Source organism: Papio anubis, chromosome 9 (genome assembly GCF_008728515.1).
Source record: "Papio anubis isolate 15944 chromosome 9, Panubis1.0, whole genome shotgun sequence".
Taxonomy (NCBI): Eukaryota; Metazoa; Chordata; class Mammalia; order Primates; family Cercopithecidae; genus Papio; species Papio anubis.
Genome location: NC_044984.1, coordinates 91,251,525 through 91,269,043, shown reverse-complemented (window position 1 = coordinate 91,269,043; position 17,519 = coordinate 91,251,525). Strand labels below are relative to the sequence as shown.

Below are 17,519 nucleotides of genomic sequence, written 5' to 3'. Positions count from 1 at the left end.
ACACTTAATACAATTAATAATATGGCTAAATGTAAGTCTAGTGTAAGTCATCTAGATTAATAGGCTGATTTTTTTTTTTCTTTCAGCACTTTTAAGAAGGCAACCCATTATCACTTGGTCTCCAATGTTTCTGATGAGAAGTCAGCCTTTATTCTTATTACCCCCTTCCTTAGGACTCTGTGTTTTTTCTTCTAGTTGATTTTAAGATGTTTTTCCTATTTTTGATCTTCATAACTGTGACTATGATTTGCTTGGGTGTGGTTTTCTTTTTATTTATCTTGCTTGGAGTTCATTGAACTTCCTAAATCTAAAGTCGGTTAATATTTTAAATCAAATTTGAAAAAAACTTTTACCATCCCTTTTTCAAAGGACTCTTTCCTTCCTATCTAGAACTTCAGTTGCTTCCTATCTGGGACTCTTTCCTATCTTAGACTTCAATTTCACACATGTTGAAACATGAACAAGCCATCATAGCTCTGAAAGTTTTGAAAATCATTTTTTTCTCAGTACTGAGTTAGATAATTTCTACTGATCTGTCCAGAAGTGTACTGTTTTTTTTAAGAAAAATTCTGTAGCACATAATTTGCTAAGTCCATTCAATGAATTTTTAAATTTCAGATATATTTTTCCAGTTTAAGGATTTCCATTTGGTTATTTTTCTATTTCCATATCTATCCCAATATCCCCCATCTCTTTATCCATTAGAGCAATCTTTTTCAATAGATTATTTTACATGTAAAGTATAGTTATTTTAAAGTCTCCATCTGCTAATTCTAACACCTGAGACTTCTGGAAATGTGTTGACTGTTTTTTCCCTAGATTGTGGATGATATTTTCCTGCTTCTTTGTATATAAAGTAATTTTTAATTATTTAATGTATATTGTGGGCAACATTGTTGAGTTGTGTTCTAGCATACAGTTAAATTACTTTTATCTTATGGAGGTTTGACGGGTGGGCTTATTTTTGGTTTGCTGTCAGGTCTCATTTGTTGTCCTTGGTTCTAAAATTCTTCTTAAGGTAGTTCCCTCCTAGGTTTTAACGAAAAGCACAAATAATTTCTTAAGTCCCTTTTCCTTGACTGGACTTGAATTACAAAATTTGTCTCTCCAGTACCATGCATCTGTTGAAATCTCTGGGGCTTAGTTCTTTTAGCCTTTCAGCTATGACTCTGCACTGGATTCTCTGGAGTCTCATCATGTGCATGTATTTTTGGTAGTCAGCCAATACTTTTAGGAGGATTCGTGCACAGATTTTGGGGCTCGCCACACTGTCTCCCTCCTTGTTGAAACATTCCCTCCTTTATTTCTAACTACTCTGGCAGACCCACAACCTGACTTCTGAATCCTCAGTCCAGTCATTCAGCCTCTTCCTGATTGCACTCTGTCCCTTATGTATTTTGCAAGATGAGGTGTGCCCTCAGAGAAAAAGCTGTTTAAATTTAGACCTCACCTAGTTTGTTTCCATATTTCAAAGATTACCATTCCCCCGGTTTCTGCCTATTTTTAGTCATTCCCCAGGGACTTCAAACAATCGTTTTAATTCTGATTTTATGATTGTTTGCACTGTTTTTTGATCCAGAGTTCAAAATTGTTATTGGCAAATGGTAGTTCAATAAAAGCCACTCTGCTATCACCAGAAATGAACTCCTATCACTACCATAAAAAAACAAAACAAAACAAAACAAAACAATAAATAACCTCTGATCCTGCTAGATAGAAACGAACTTCCCCCGAAGATGTATGTAATAATATAAGAATGTAATAATGGTAAGAGCTACCTGTTATTGAGCATCCAATATGTGTTGGACATTGTTCTAGGTGCTTTATGTATCCTAAATTTACAGATGAGAAAACTAAACTACAGAGAAGTTAAGGAACTTGGCCAAATTCATGCAGGTGGTAAAAGGAAAGCCAGGACTATCTGATGTCATAGCTGACTCCCTCATCCATGATACTATACTGCTATTCAAACATAGGGTAGTTGTCCCTTGATGGAAACAACTTAGAGGAGACTTAAGCTTGTAGTAGAGAATTCAACTAAAAAACTTTTATAGTTCCTTTAAACGTAATAATCTATTTCTTTCTTTTATTTTTTTGAGGCGGAGTCTCACTCTGTTGCCAGGCTGGAGTGCAGTGGTGCGATCTCGGCTCACTGCAACCTCCACCTCCCAGGTTCAAGAGTTTCTCCTGCCTCAGCCTCTGGAGTAGCTGGGACTACAGGCGTGTGCCACCACACCCAGCTAATTTTTGTATTTTTAGTAGAGATGAGGTTTCACCATGTTGGCCAGGATGGTCTCGATCTTTTGACCTTGTGATCTGCCTGCCTCAGCATCCAAAAGTGCTGGGATTAAAGGTGTGAGCCACCACGCCTGCCTAAACGTAATAATCTCTTTTCTTTCTTTCCTTCCTTCCCTTTTTTCCCTTCCTTACCTTCCTTCCCTCCTTCCTTCTCTCTCTCTCTCTTTTTGACGGAGTTTTGCTCTTGTTGCCCAGGCTGGAGTGCAATGGCACAATCTCGGCTCTCTGCAACATTTGCCTCCCAGGTTCAAGCAATTCTCCTGCCTCAGCCTCCCAAGTAGCTGGGATTACAGGCATGCATCATCACACCCGGCTAATTTTGTATTTTTAGTAGAGAAAGGGTTTCGCCATGTTGGTCAGGCTGGTCTCCAACTCCCGACCTCGGGTGATCCACCCGCCTCGGCCTCCCAAAGTGCTGGGATTACAGGCATAAGCCACCGTGCCTGGCCCATAATAATCTATTTTCTTACAAAAATTATAATTCCAACTCAACTAAAAGTATTAATTTTCATGTCAGAGAAATTAGTTTTCCTCAATCACCAATCCGGAAATGTATACATCAAATAGTATTCCCATATCGACTCAGCTCCTGCAGAACTGTTTCTCTTTTCTCTACTTTTGAATTTGAGTTGTAGCACCTCAAGCAGAACTATGTACTTGCAGTTACCTGAACTGCTGAAGCACTACTAGTATACTGTGTTTATTCTGGATGCAATGTCAAGATTGATCAACCAACTTATTTCAAGCAGTTTGAAGAATCAGCCTTTGAAGTCTTGAGAAATAGCCATTTTGGTGTGTTTTTCCATACAACCCAAAATATATTTGAAAAATATTTTTAACCAGCAAAATTGTTCTAAGAAAAACAAAAAACACATTATTTTTCCTCATACAAAAATTAAACTGTTTTTAAGGTCAATAAAAACTTTTCTTTCCTTGATATCCCTCCCTTGCTACATGTCTCCCAAATCGTTTTAAACTAATTAGTCAGAAATTAATATTGTTTTGCAAAAATAAAATAAATGACAAATCCTTGAAAGAAAAGTCTACAGTCCTTGAAATGATCTATAAAATGTGTGTTATTTTCCTGGGGGCTGCTATTGAAGACAGTTTTTTTTTTTAATGGGATGTTATTATCAGGATTCACAGGAAAACTTATTTTCTGGAATGAGTACCAGGATCACTAATAGCAATGCATCTCCTAAGTATGTGGTCTGTTTTTCCCTTAAAATGCTGTTGATCTTGTAAAGCACTGTATTTACTTGTTAACAAGTGCTGCAGGAAAGCATACAGCCAATCTATGGTTGACTCCTACTGAATGTAAAGGATGAATGGCACGTTAAAAAAATTAAAAGAAAAAGAAAAGGGCTCAACTCCTGGCTCCATCTTACTTTTCTACCACATCTTCTTTGCTTAATTTTTCTTGTCTGGTTTTACTTAATCTTACCATTATTTTGAATGCATACTTATAAACTACCTTAAATTTTTTGAGCAAGTTCAAATATGAATAACTAAATGGTCTAGATTAGACTGCCACAATTTAAAAAATAAAAGCCATTGAACCATAAACAAAAATGGAAAGGAAAATGAGAATGTAAAAAAAAAAATTCACAAAAATATATAAAAAGAGTTTGTATTCTTGTTATTGAGGGATCTTGGAAATCTCAAAAAAAAAAAAAAAGATGAACATACAAGTAAAAAATTGAGCAAAGATCCTGAAGAAGCATGACAACAGAAAAATATATAGTGGACCAAACAATGTGAAAAACATTCAACCTTAGAAGTAGTCAGATAAATGTAAATATAAACCTAAGAATAAATTTTTGTACAAAGTGGGAACATAAATTTATTTGTTTCCTTGAAATCTACCTACTTTGGTCCCTGACCTCAAGGAGAGGACAGATATGCAAACAAGCACATGCAAAATAGAATGAGTGTGATAAAAGCACCTATGTGTTACATGGAGACACCAGGGAGGAAGTGGTATGGACAGGCTCCGTGGTGGAGGAGACGCCTGGGTTGAGTCTGGAATGAAGACTTGAGGCCATTAGGTATGAGTCTTTTTAAAAAAATTGATGAATAAAAATTGTATATATTTATCGTGTACAAACATGTTATTCTGAAATATATATATACATTGCTTATTATTATAGAATAGCTAAATTGAGCCAATTAATATATGCATTTCCTCACATACTTATTTTTTGTGGTGAGAACAGTTAAGATCTTCTCTCAGCAATTTTCGAGTGTACAACACATTGTTACTAACCATAGTCATTATTTTGTACAACAGAACTCTTGAACACATTCTTCCTGTTAAATGGAAATTTTGTATTTTTTGACCAACATCTCAACAGCCCCTCCCCTAGTCCCTGGTAACCACTCTCTACTTCTATGAGTTTAACTTTTTTAGATTCCATATATAAGTGAGATCATACAGTATTTGTCTTTCTGTGCCTGCCTTATTTAACTTAGCGTAATGTCCTCCAGGTTCATCCACGTTGTGGCAAATGACATAATTTCCTTACTTTTTAAGGTGGAATAATATTTCATTACGTATACACACACATTCCACATTTTATTTAGCCATTCATTCATTGATGGAGACTTAGTTGATTACATATGCTGGCTATTGAGAATAATGCTGCAATGAACACAGGAGGGCAGATATCTCTTAGACATGTTGATTTCATTTCCTTTGGATATATAGCCAGTAGTTAGATTGCTGGATCAGATGTGAGCTTTCTGAAGGAAAGGACTGCCTAAGTGTCACTGCTTGTGTGCGCAGTCCCTGGCATAGTACTGGAATTTGATACACATTTTTTAAAATAAAGAGAAAGGACATTTTTGCCAGGAAGCAAAGGACCAGACTAATGAATAAGATCTATCAAATGAACAAATGTATGCTTGAATGAATGAGCTCAGTTTGTCAGAGAAATACTAATGTATCTATGAAAAAGAGATTAAATGACCAGCCTCCAAAGGACAAAATGAAGATTTAATTTTTTTCCTCCTATGGATCATTATATATACTTTATTACTAGGAAAACAAACTCTGGACAATTCCTTTGGCCCTAATTATATCTTGATCATTCTAACTGCATTTCATCCAAACCCCAGCAGGTCTAAACATTTTCAACTTGAGCATTTTCCCAGTCAATAAGCTCTGAAAAGGCCTGTCTATGTTACACTTAGGGAATATAAACAGTTGACTCAAATCTCAATACTTTTCCAAACATTGTTTTGTTTTATTTCTGGCTACTAGGGAAAATAATTAGATAGGCTATAGAAAATGTATTTAAATATTAACAATGGTTATTTTACAGTGGTCGACTTCTGGGTAACTTATTTTCACCTTTCAATATTTTGTAGATTTTCTACATTAGTTCCAAATTGCTTTTATAATAAGAAAATCAGTCCAATAAATTATCGTGAATCTTGTGGGGAAAAATTAAATTAGGCAAGTTTTGAAACTACTTAGAAATATTTGAATTTTTTAGAAATCTACTCAGTTTTCACATCATGTACAATTTAAAGGGATGGTTCAGGGTGGTTTGTACTTGGGCAGAATCTGGTTTTAGACCTATTCCATTCTAAGCTGTTAAATACAAAATGTATTAAAGTTGTCTTAAATATCAAACAGGAACAAAAGCAATTAATTTTGAATAGTCTCCAAAGTTCCAGTTGAAAATGGTTATTTTTACAGGGCTCATATATTACAGGTTATGTTACCAATTATTACTTGTTGTAAAAAAATTCCCATGCCTCTTAACCCAGCTTTTAACTAATGAACTTAATTATGAAGAAAACTGCTGTCACTGAAACCTTCTTCTTAATCATGCCTGTACTTATGACAAAAAATATCTGTTGCTATGGAAATTTTAGAGTCAAAGTTGCAATTCATAAGGCTCCACTGAAGTGAAAAGTGGAAATAGAAAATGAGTGTTGGTAAAGAGAAAATTCTTTCTTAATATATTTTTTAACATCAAAATTATGGATGATAGATTGATTTTACAAGTAAATCTCATTTTGCATAACAGTCGTGTAAAAAGTTCTGCATATATCTAATTTTGGAAAATCAAATAATTTAAAGTATAATGATGAACTTACAATGGATAGGAATCGAACAGGGAATCTGACTCAATTTAATTAAACATTTATTAAGGCTCTACTATCTCATATTAAAATTTAATATTTTCATAGATTGAGTTTTCTAAAATTGGGCATATGTATATAGTTTAACATTAGTTTCAAAATGATTTTTAGTTGTCATTAAAACCCAAAATAATGAAACCAGATGTGAACTACTCAGTTCCAGTCATATAATGAGATGAGAATCATAGTTCAATTTATTAGTTATTTACTGATAGGTGAGCCAATAACTATACAAAGCTTGCAAGCCAACAAGATGAAGGGAATCGATGTGTTTGTTTTTAATTTATGAGACACATTATGTATGCAAAAGAAGTAGAGACCAATATAATAAACATTCAGCTTAAGAGAGAAAATTTTACAAAGACAAATGAAACCTCCTGAGCATTTTCCCTAGAGTTCATCCTCCCTCCTTTATCCAAGAGGTGACCACAAACCTGAATTCGGTGTCAACCATTAATGAATTTGTGTTAAAAATATTTTTAGTATATATGTACTCAGCCATAAATACTATATTATGTGTTTTGCCTGTATTTAAGCTTTATACAAATGGTATACAATGGTATCTTCTTACATATATCCTGCAACACTTTATTTTCTTTGACTAAACCTACTTTTGAGATGAATCCAGATTGACATATATCTCTGTTATTAATCCATTTATGAATGTTGTTTAGTATTTCATTATTTATTTATAACTTCTATAAAATATTATCCTGTATGACTATGCCACTATTTCTTTATCCATTCCACCTGATGGATATTTCATAGGTTTTCCTTTGTTTTTACTACTATAATCAATGCATCAGAAATTTGCACAAGTCTTGTTGGGCAAATAGGTCGGAGCTCATATTGTAGAATATACTACAGCATTTCAAACGAGAGAAAATGGCAAAGAGTAGTTAAGCAGTGGACTTCTGGGTTCACTGTTTTCTCCCCTAACCCCATTAGGGGCTTGTTCAATCCTATGCATACATAGATAATATTAAATAAATAATAATATTTAAATCTTTTTTATGGATGAAGATGTGCTGGATGACATGTATATTTCATTTAAGTTTTCAGGTTTTATGGGCACCCTATAAGTTCCATGATGCATTAGGAAAAACAATGTGCCCAGTCTCAAACTGAATGTAACCTAAAGTAATGTGGAGCAGGCCCACACACTTATGACACTCTTGAGCTACTGTTTTAAGGTTGTTATATGAAAATACTACAAAACTATGTGTCCAAGGACACTGTTAAGAGCCAAATGAGCAGGGCACCTTGAAGTGCTCTAGGAGTCCTTGGAGGCAGACACCCTTCTGCATGGTCATTTGAACTGGATGGAGGGATTTGCATGATGTTGCTCAAAAGGGGAAGGAAGAGCAATGCAGACTGCAGGCAGAAACCGTTTCTGGACAGTACATTTCTACTCTCCAGAAATTTACCATTTCCCCCCTGCAATTCAGTGATGAACAGGTTGGCTGAGCTGGGGACTGTGAAGTGCCTACGCATGAAGTGAACCAAGACCACCACATTTAAGCCTCTGAATAGCTGGCAGGTGGTCAATTTCTAAAGCAATCTCTTGGAGGTTGACATGGAGAAAGATACGGGAAGTGCTGCAGTTTTATTACCTATCACTTAGCTGCTGGCATGGGCTTCTCTTCCCTCTTTCCTGACTTCCCTCCCCTGTGTCTGCTCCCCATCTTCTCCCCCTTTCAGCTTGCCTCCTGTCATTCTCTGTTATAATTAAAACAAATAGAAAACATTGCAGGTGTCTACTATAAAGCATTTGCAGATACAGTATATTTTTAAAAACCAGCTGCAAATTGTGTAATTTGGTCTTTAAAAAAAACTCTGAAAGACATTTCTGGAAATAAACACATCTTTCATCCTGCAGATTTTGAATTTTCTTTTTGTTTGTACTTCAGCCCAGTTCATCATCATTTCCTTACCGCCTTGCACAGAAAGTTACAGCTTTAACTAGTGAGTGTTGCTCCTATTTTAGAAAAGATGGGGAATTTTGGAATGATGGTTTAAACTGGGGAAACTGTTACTGTATGGTCTGGTGCAGTTTTAGACAGTATTTTTCTCAGGCAAAACAACACTCAAGAATAACAGCATCTGTAAGAACTGAAAGTGAAGAAAAAAATAAAAGAAAAAAAAAAGTGCTGAAATGTTATCCGCAATAGTTGGAAGGGATCTGCCTTCCCCAGAGGAAACCAATATATTAGCACAGATAACAGATAACATTGGGGACCCCCTTCCATGGATTCTTGGGGCATCCATTCAGATCTGCAAGTCATTTTTTAAAATCTGCCCCCAGGGCAGATGACAGGTGTCCCAGTTTTAGCTTGAACCTCAGCTATGTCTTCCTCTCCCTTTACTATCCAATTTCCTAGAGCTATAGAGTGGGTAGAAGAAAGGTGCAGAGGAGGCCAACTTAACGGTGAAGAGCTCAGATTCTTCTGGGAGGATTTAAATCCTGGCTCTACTTCCCACTAACTGTGATTGTTAGCCAAGTTATTTAACTGCTTTATGTTTTTGTTTCCTTGTCTATAATATGGGGTCAATAATACTGTGTGCATCATGGTCATTATTCTTGTGAAGACAGAGGGAGAAAATGCACTGAAGCACTTACAAATATGTGCCTGGCAGCTAAATGCTCCAGAAAGGGTAGGCAATAATGGTAGCAGTAATGATGGTGGAGTGTTGGTGATACCTCCACCTCCTTCCTTTTTTTAGAACTCCACAGTGCCATCTTTCCTGGATTATATCCATCCATTCATCCATCCATCCATCCCTCCATCCATCCCTCTATCCATCCAACAAATATTATAGACCTATGTGCCAGGTATTGTTCTAGGGTTCTATAAAAATAGTACAAGCACTTATGTTCACTAAAGTAAAGAAAAATGAAAGTATCTAACTAGTAAAAACTTATTAGTGACAAAAACCAGAAGATGTGCATTTGCATTCACAGGAAATTAGCATGAAGTTGAGGTAAGTGGTCTTGGTTATGAGTCATGCTGGTTCTACACCTGTAATAAATGTGTAGGTACTCTGTTGCACCTTTCTTGACCTTGGTAACTAGCTTTGCATAATAAATTAAACTCCCACCATTGAGAAATGCAAACTCTTCAAAGTGATCTCTAACCCAGCAAAGAAATGTGCAAACCCCAGTCTCAGACCAAAGGACTCAGAAGCCATCTTCGCATAACAGCCATTACCATCCAAATGGCTTTTCTGTTTGAATCAAATTTTATTTCATATGAGGGTATAGACATCAGGCAACAATTTTTCCCTTTGAATTCATGAGTAAATATTTGGTTCTTCTTCTCTTTCATTAAAACATGGTTTCCTATCGGTCTTCTTGTCTTTTGTTTCTTTCCCTTTCATTATATCTTGCATTCTTATCTGCCCTGGAGACCAGGCCATCATTCATTCCACTCATTCCTTTCATTCATCCAATATTTATTAAATGCGTACTAGTGTCAGGAACTTGTCACTTCTCTCCTCAGTCACTTGTAATGGCACCCTATCATCTATTGATTCAATCCTGAAGTCTTCATTCTAGTGCTCCTTACAGTTTATTTTCCATCATGACTGTGCACACTCCAGGTAGGTCACAGTCAAGTCCTTTGAATATAAACTATGTGTATTTTTATTTTTATGCCTCTGTTCTCCTCCAGTGCGCCCCCTTCTAGCAAAATTGTTTAGCAAATTTTCAACTACCAAAATCCTTCTTATCCTTAAATGCTTTGCTAAAGGCTTGTTTCCTCTACATTGTATTGTAGAACAATTCATCTTCGCTGTTCCCAGACTTTAGAACTTCATAGATGTCTACATTTAAAAGCTTAGGGACTAACATAAAGTTGCATTTTTTCTTATATTATCAAAGGAGATTATTTTATGCCAACTGCCAGCTACTATTACTGTTGCTTCATTTTTTTTTAAAAAAGGCCTTTTTAATACTAGCAGGAAATTCAGAATAGAGGATGATACATTAAACCAATTTAGCTTTAGAAAAACATATTTGTGTTATTTTTTTAAAACCAGGAGTATTCATTCACTGACTAGCATGTGGGAAGAATTCACATGTGGCATTTTTAGATGATAGACAAAATGAGTCAGAAATGCACGGTCCTTTTCCAATCTGGCAGGGAAACAATGCTCCCAGCACTCTATTATTACATCAGGCATTGTGCTAAGCACCTTATTACTTCAACTCACCTAATTAATACACACAGTAATCCTATGGGATAGATACTAACATTCCCATTCTACAGATGAGAAAATAAAAGCTTACAGAATTTAAGTTAATTCCCCAAAGTAGCAAAGCTAGCAAATGGCAAAGTTACTATTTAAACCCAGGTTTATACAATTCTAAAGCTGGCACCCTAAAATTCTATGCAATATTGCCTCTCAGAAGTATAAAATATGGAAGGTCTCATTTGCTTCCCAAACCACTTAGAGAATTTCCAAAATTGAAATTACCACATGTTGGGGTTTAATCGAGGGTTCTTCAAGACTAGCGTTAGTGACATTCTGGACTTGATAATTCTTTGTTGTGGGAGCTGTCTTGTGCATTGTAGGATGTTTACTCACTGGATGCCACTAGTACTCTCCAGGGATAACAACCAAATACGTCTCCAGACACTCTCAAATGTCACCTAATGGAAAAAATCACTGCCAATTGAGAACCAATGGTTTAATCCAATCTTGCTTTATGGACCTGTCCAAAAACAACCTAAATGACTCCAAACGTGAAAATAGTTGCACTGTGCAAAAACTTGTTTTCTATGAATAGCTCTGTAATACAGTTTTAATAAGCAACAGCAGTGTCATTTAATTCGAATACAATTTAATACATTCCTCAAAATAATAATTTTTTAAAAAAATTTAGCTTGTGTAAAAAAAGATTTTATTTTTGTTGTTATAAGAGGACCATTCCAAAAACTTAGTTCAAACCAAGAGAAACAACAATTAAATCCTTCGTAAGGTTACCATATAATGTTCAGGGAATAATTGACACTATCCAGTTGAAAAGGCTTCCTCCTGATAAAATGCAACCATTAGCCAGATCAAAAAGTCTCTCAAGATTGAATATAGATGGCAGCGAGATATCAAATGGGACCTGAGGAAAAGCATAAAAGTGTTCATGAAATGCATTGTTTCAAACTGTTGACGAAGTTTTCAAAATACCCAAATACCAATTTCTAATAATTTTATATGAAAGATAGTTAACTTGTGTGCCTCAGGTAAGGCACAAAGTTTCATACCTCTAAACTGCCGAAACGGCACATACATCGTTCTACATCCTATTAAGATTCATACATGAGCCTATAAAACAGCAAACACTTCTAAAAATATGGACTATTTGTATTTAGGTAATCATTGTACATGGTTCTAAATGTAAGACTTTTGGCCCTTCCCCTAATAAAATGCTTCCCTGCATAACAGACTGACCAGTTGACAAATCTCCCTCTCTCATTTGGAGCATAAGTCTTGACACAGTGAAGAAGGACGCACCAGGAAATTCTGTTTGGAGATCAGTGCATCTGAAAGAGGCACCATGTTACCCTGAGCGAGAGCTAGTACAGCCAAAGTCATCCTGGGCAGGCTGAGAAAATGGAAAATAAAGACTGCTTTTGTGGTCATAGCATTGGTTATTGATTGAGGGAAGGACAGGGAGGAGAGAACAAAAACGAAGGAAAGAAAAATGTTTGCTGGGGACCCACTTCATGACAATCTAGGTATATACTTGTGTAGAATGACCACAATGAGTTACAGCCTTGTGGGTCCGAATCTTGGTTTAAAAAAAAAAAAAAAAAAAAAATTAGAGAACAAGTTTTTATTAATTTCTTGTCTACTTGTTAAATGAGCCAGTCATTCGTTTTATTCTTAAAAAAACATAATGAACCTAAATGTGGATATTCCATTTGGAGGCTGGTTTTTGTTAACTTTTTTGTCACTTTATTGGATTAAAAAAAAGATAAAGTATTCCAGTGTTTTCCATAACTACAAACAATAAAGAGGTGAATAAATAAAAAATTAATAATATTTGCCTTCCTTGATCAATCCTAATATAATCAATGTTTCCAGATTGGAAGGTATCCTTTCAGATGGTTTTTTTCTTTTTTTAAAAAAAATTAAATTATTAGGTTCATTATTTGCTTTTTCAATTAGCAATATGTAAGATAAATCCCTCCTTAATCAATTCAGGGAGGCCGAATAATTACATGGTGTTAAGAATGTGCATCCTGGGGTCTGACATGGTAGCTCACGCCTGTAATCCCAACACTTTGGGAGTCTGAGGCTGGAGGATCACAAGGTCGGGAGTTCAAGACCAGCCTGGCCAACACAGTGAAACCCCGTCTCTACTAAAAATACAAAAAATTAACCAGGCATGGTCGTGGGTGCCTATAATCCCAGCTACTAGAGAGGCTGAGGCAGAAGAATTGCTTGAACCCAGGAGGCAGAGATTGCAGCAAGCCGAGATCATGCCATTGCACTCCAGACCGGGCGAAACTCCATCTCAAAAAAAAAAAAAAAAAAAAGAAAAAGAAAAAGTGTGCATTCTGGAGTAGGACTGCTTGGTTCAAATTCAGACCTCATCACTTACCAGCTATGCGAAACTGGGTAAAATGTTTGATCTGTTTGAACTTTAATTTCCACACGCATAAAATAGGAATTATCTATTTTGAATTGATTTTTGTATAGGGTATAAATAAGGGGTTCAGCTTCAGTCTTCTGCTTATGGCTAGCCAACTACCCCAGCACCATTTATTGAACAGGAAGCCTTTTCCCCTTGCTTGTTTTTGTCACCTTTGTTGAAAATCAGATGGTCATAGGTATGTGGCAACATTTCTGGGTTCTCTATTCTGTTCCATTGGTCTATGTGCCTGTTTTTGCACCAGTGCCATGCTGTTGTGGTTACTGTAGTCCCGTAGTGTAGTTTGAAGTCAAGCAACACACTATCTCTAGTTTTGTTCTTTTTGCTTAAGATTGCCTTGGCTATTCAGGCTCTCTTTTGGTTCCATAATTTTAGTTCCATTAATTTTAAAATAGTTTTTTCTAGTTCTGTGAAGAATGTTGTTGGTAGTTTGATAAGAATAGCATTGAATCTGTAAATTGCTCTGGACAGTATGGCCATTTTAATGATATTGATTCTTCATATCCATGAGCATGGGATGCTTTTCCATTTGTTTGTATCTTTCCTGATTTCTTTGAGCGTGTTCCATAATTCTCATTGCAGGGATCCTTCACCTCCATGGTTAGCTGTATTCCTAGGTATTTTATTCTTTTTGTGGCAATTGTGAATAGTATTGGCTTTCCAAAACTATACAAACCCTGAAAGATAACCTAGGCAATACCATGCTGGACATGGGAATGAGCAAAGATTTCATGACAAAGACACTAAAAACAATCACAACAAAAGCAAAAATTGGCAAGTGGGATCTAATTAAACTTAAGAGCTTCTGCATAGCAAAAGAAACTACAAGAGTAAACAGACAACCTAGAGAATGGGAGACCATATTTGCAAACTATGCATCTGATGAATGTCTAATATCCAGCATCTATGAGGAACTGAAACCAAATTTACAAGAGAAAAACAATCACACTAAAAAACAGGCAAAGGACATGAACAGACACTTCAAAAGAGGACATACATGCACCCAAGAAGAATATAAGTAAAAGTTCAATATCACTGATCATTAGAAAAATGCAAATCAAAACGACTATGAGATACCATCTCACACCTGTTATATTAAAAAGTCAAAAAATAACAGATGCTGGTAAGGTTGCAGAGAAAAAGGGAACATTATACACTGTTGGTGGGAGTGTAACTTAGTTCAATCATTGTGGAAAGTAGTATGGCAATTCCTCAAAGAGCTAAAAGTGTAACTATCATTAGACCCAATAATCCCATTACTGGTTATATACCCAGAGAAATACAAATCATTCTACCGTTAAGACTTCAGACAAGCACACAAATGTTCATTGCAGCACTATTCACAATAGCAAAGACATGTGTATTGGTCCATTTTCATACAGCTACAAAGACCTGCCTGAGACTGGGTAATTTATAGGAAAAGAGGTTTAATTGACTCACAGTTCCACATGGCTGGTGAGGGCTCGGAAACTTATAATCATGGCAGAAAGCAAAGGGAAAGCAAGCAATTTCTTCGCAGGGTTGGAGGAAAGAGAGAACAAAGGAGGAAGAGCCACTTTTAAGCTATCGGATCTCATGAGAACTCACTATCACAAGAACAGCATGGAGGACACCACTCCCATTATCCAAACACCTCCCACCAGGTCCCTCCTTGACACATGGGAATCACAATTTGAGATGAGATTTGGGTAGGGACACAGAGCCAAGCCATATAAACATGGAATCAACCTAAATGCCCATCAATGACAGACTGGATAAGGTAAATGTGGTACATATACATCATGGAACACTATGCAGCCATGAAAAAGAATGTGATCATGTCTTTTGTGAAATACGGATGAAACTAGAGGCTATTATCCTCAGCAAACTAACACAGGAACAGAAAACCAAATACCACATTTTCACTTATAAGTGGAAGCTAAATGATGAGAACTTATGAACACAAAGAAGGAAGAAACAGACACCAGGGTCAACTTGTGGATGGAAAGTGGGCAGAGGGAGAGAAGCAGAAAAGATAACCAATGGGTACTGGGTTTGATAAGATTTGGCTGTGTTCCCACTCAAATCTCATCTTGAACTGTAGTTCCCATAATCCCCATGTGTCACGGGAGGGACCCAGTGGGAGGTAACTGAATCATGGGGACAGCTACCTCCATACTGTTCTTGTGATAGTGAGTTCTCAAGAGATCTGATGGTTTTATAAAGGGCTTTTCCCTCACCTCACTCTGCACTTCTCCTTGCTGCTGCCATGTGAAGAAGGATGTGTTTGCTTCCCCTTCCACCATGATTGTAAGTTTCCTGAGGCTTCCCCAGCCCTGCAGAACTGTGAGTATATCAAACCTCTTTTCTTTACAAATTACCCAGTATCAGGTATGTCTTTATTAGCAGCATGAGAACAGACTAATATAGTAAGTTGGTAACAGAAGTGGGATACTGGTGTAAAGATACCTGAAAATGTGGAAGTGACTTTGGAACTGAGTAACAGGCAGAGGTTGGGGACAGTTTGGAGGGCTCAGAAGAAGACAGGAAAATATGGAAAAGTTAGGAACGTCCTAGAGACTTGGAGGGCTCAGAAGACAGCAAGATGTGAGAAAGTTTGGAACTTCCTGGAGACTTGTTCAATGGCTTTGACCAAAATGCTGATAGTGATGTGGACAATAAAGTCCGGGATGAGGTGGTCTCAGATGGAGATGAGGAACTTCTTGGGAACTAGAGCAAAGGTGATGCTTGTTATGCTTTAGCAAAGAGACTGGCAGCATTTTGCCCCTGCCCTCCCTAGAGAACTGTGGAACTCTGAACTTCAGAGAGATAATTTAGGGTATCTGGCAGAAGAAATTTCTAAGCGGCAAAGTGCTCAAGAGGAAGCAGAGCATAAAAGTTTGGAAAATTTGCAGCCTGACAATGCAGTAGAAAAGAAAAACTCATTTTCTGGGGAGAAATTCAAGCCTGCTGCAGAAATTTGCATATGTAACAAAGAGCCAAATGTTAATCACCAAGACAATGCAGAAAATGTCACAATTTATGCTCCAGGGCATGTCAGAGACCTTCGGGGCAGGCCCAGGGCCTAGGAGGGAAAAATGGTTTCAGGGGCTGGGTCCAGGATGGCTCCTGCTGTGTACAGCCTAGGGACTTGGTGCCCTGCCTCCCAGTTGCTCCAGCCATGGCTAAAAGGGGCCAAGGTACAGCTCAGGCCATGGCATCAGAGTGAAAGCCCCAAGACTTGGTAGCTTCCACATGGTGTTGAGTCTGTGGGTGCACAGAACTAAAGAATTGAGGTTTGGGAACCTCCACCCAGATTTCAGAGGATGTATGGAAACGCCTGGATGTCCAGGTAGAGTATGTTGCAGGGGCAGGGCCCTCATGGAGAACCTCTGCTAAGGCAGTGCAGGAAAAAAATGTGGGGTCAGAGCTCCCATACAGAGTCCCCACTTGGGCACTGCCTAGTGGAACTGTGAAAAGAGGGCCACCATCCTCCAGACCCCAGAATGGTAGTTCCACTGATGGCTTGCACTGTGCACCTGGAGAAGCCAAAGACACTCAACACCCGGCCATGAGGGTGTTGGGCTATACTCTGCAAACCCACAGGGGCAGAGCTGCCCAAGGCTGTGAGGGCCCACCTCTTGCATCAGCAAGCCTTGGGCGTGTGACATGGAGTCAAAGGGGATCACTTCAGAACTTTAAGGTTTAATGACTGCCCTATTGGATTTTGGACTTGCATGGGGCCTGTAGCCCCTTTATTTTGGCCAATTTCTCCCATTTGGAATGGGTGTATTTATCCAATGTCTGTACCCCCATTGTATCTAGGAAGTAACTAACCTGCTTTTGATTTTACAGGTTCATAGGTGGAAGGGCCTTGCCTTGTCTCAGATGAGACTTTGGACTTGGACTTTTGAGTTAATGCTGGAATGAATTTAGACTTTGGGGGACTGTTAGATGGGTCTGATTGTGTTTTGAATTGTGAGGACATGAGATTTGGGAGGAGCCAGGGGCAGAATGATATGGTGTGGTTGTGTCCCCACCCAAATCTCATCTTGAACTATAGTTCCCATATTCCCCATGTGTCGTGAGAGGGACCTGGTGGGAGGTAATTTAATCATGGGGGCAGTTATCATCATACTGTTCTTGTAATAGTGAGTGAGTTCTCATGAGATCTAATGGTTTTACAAGGGTCTTTTCCCCCACTTCGCTCCACACTTCTCCTTGCTGCCCCCATGTGAAGAAGGACATGTTTGCTTCCCCTTCTGCCATGACTGTAAGTTTCCTGTGGCCTCCCCAGTTCTGCAGAACTATAAGTCAATTGAACCTCTTTCCTTTACAAATCATCCAGTCTTAGATATGTCTTTATTTAGAATGGACTAATAACAGGCTTAATTCCTGGGTGATAAAACAATCTGTATAACATAGCCCCTTGACA

At 37.5% G+C, this 17,519-nt stretch overlaps 1 protein-coding gene across 3 annotated transcripts in view; it reads right to left on the bottom strand.

Moving 5' to 3' along the window:
* The window catches only part of CFAP54 (cilia and flagella associated protein 54), a 370,431-nt gene that overhangs the window by 2,856 nt on the left and 350,056 nt on the right, over window positions 1-17,519 (bottom strand). For 2 of the 3 annotated variants that reach the window (XM_021922809.2, XM_021922810.2), the window contains one exon: window positions 11,331-11,566. In XM_021922809.2, the coding sequence (XP_021778501.2) occupies window positions 11,447-11,566 (120 nt within the window). In that variant the 3' untranslated portion in view covers window positions 11,331-11,446. Of the gene's footprint in view, window positions 1-11,330; window positions 11,567-17,519 lie in introns of those variants that run through there. The other variant, XM_017946132.3, reaches the window with a different exon arrangement.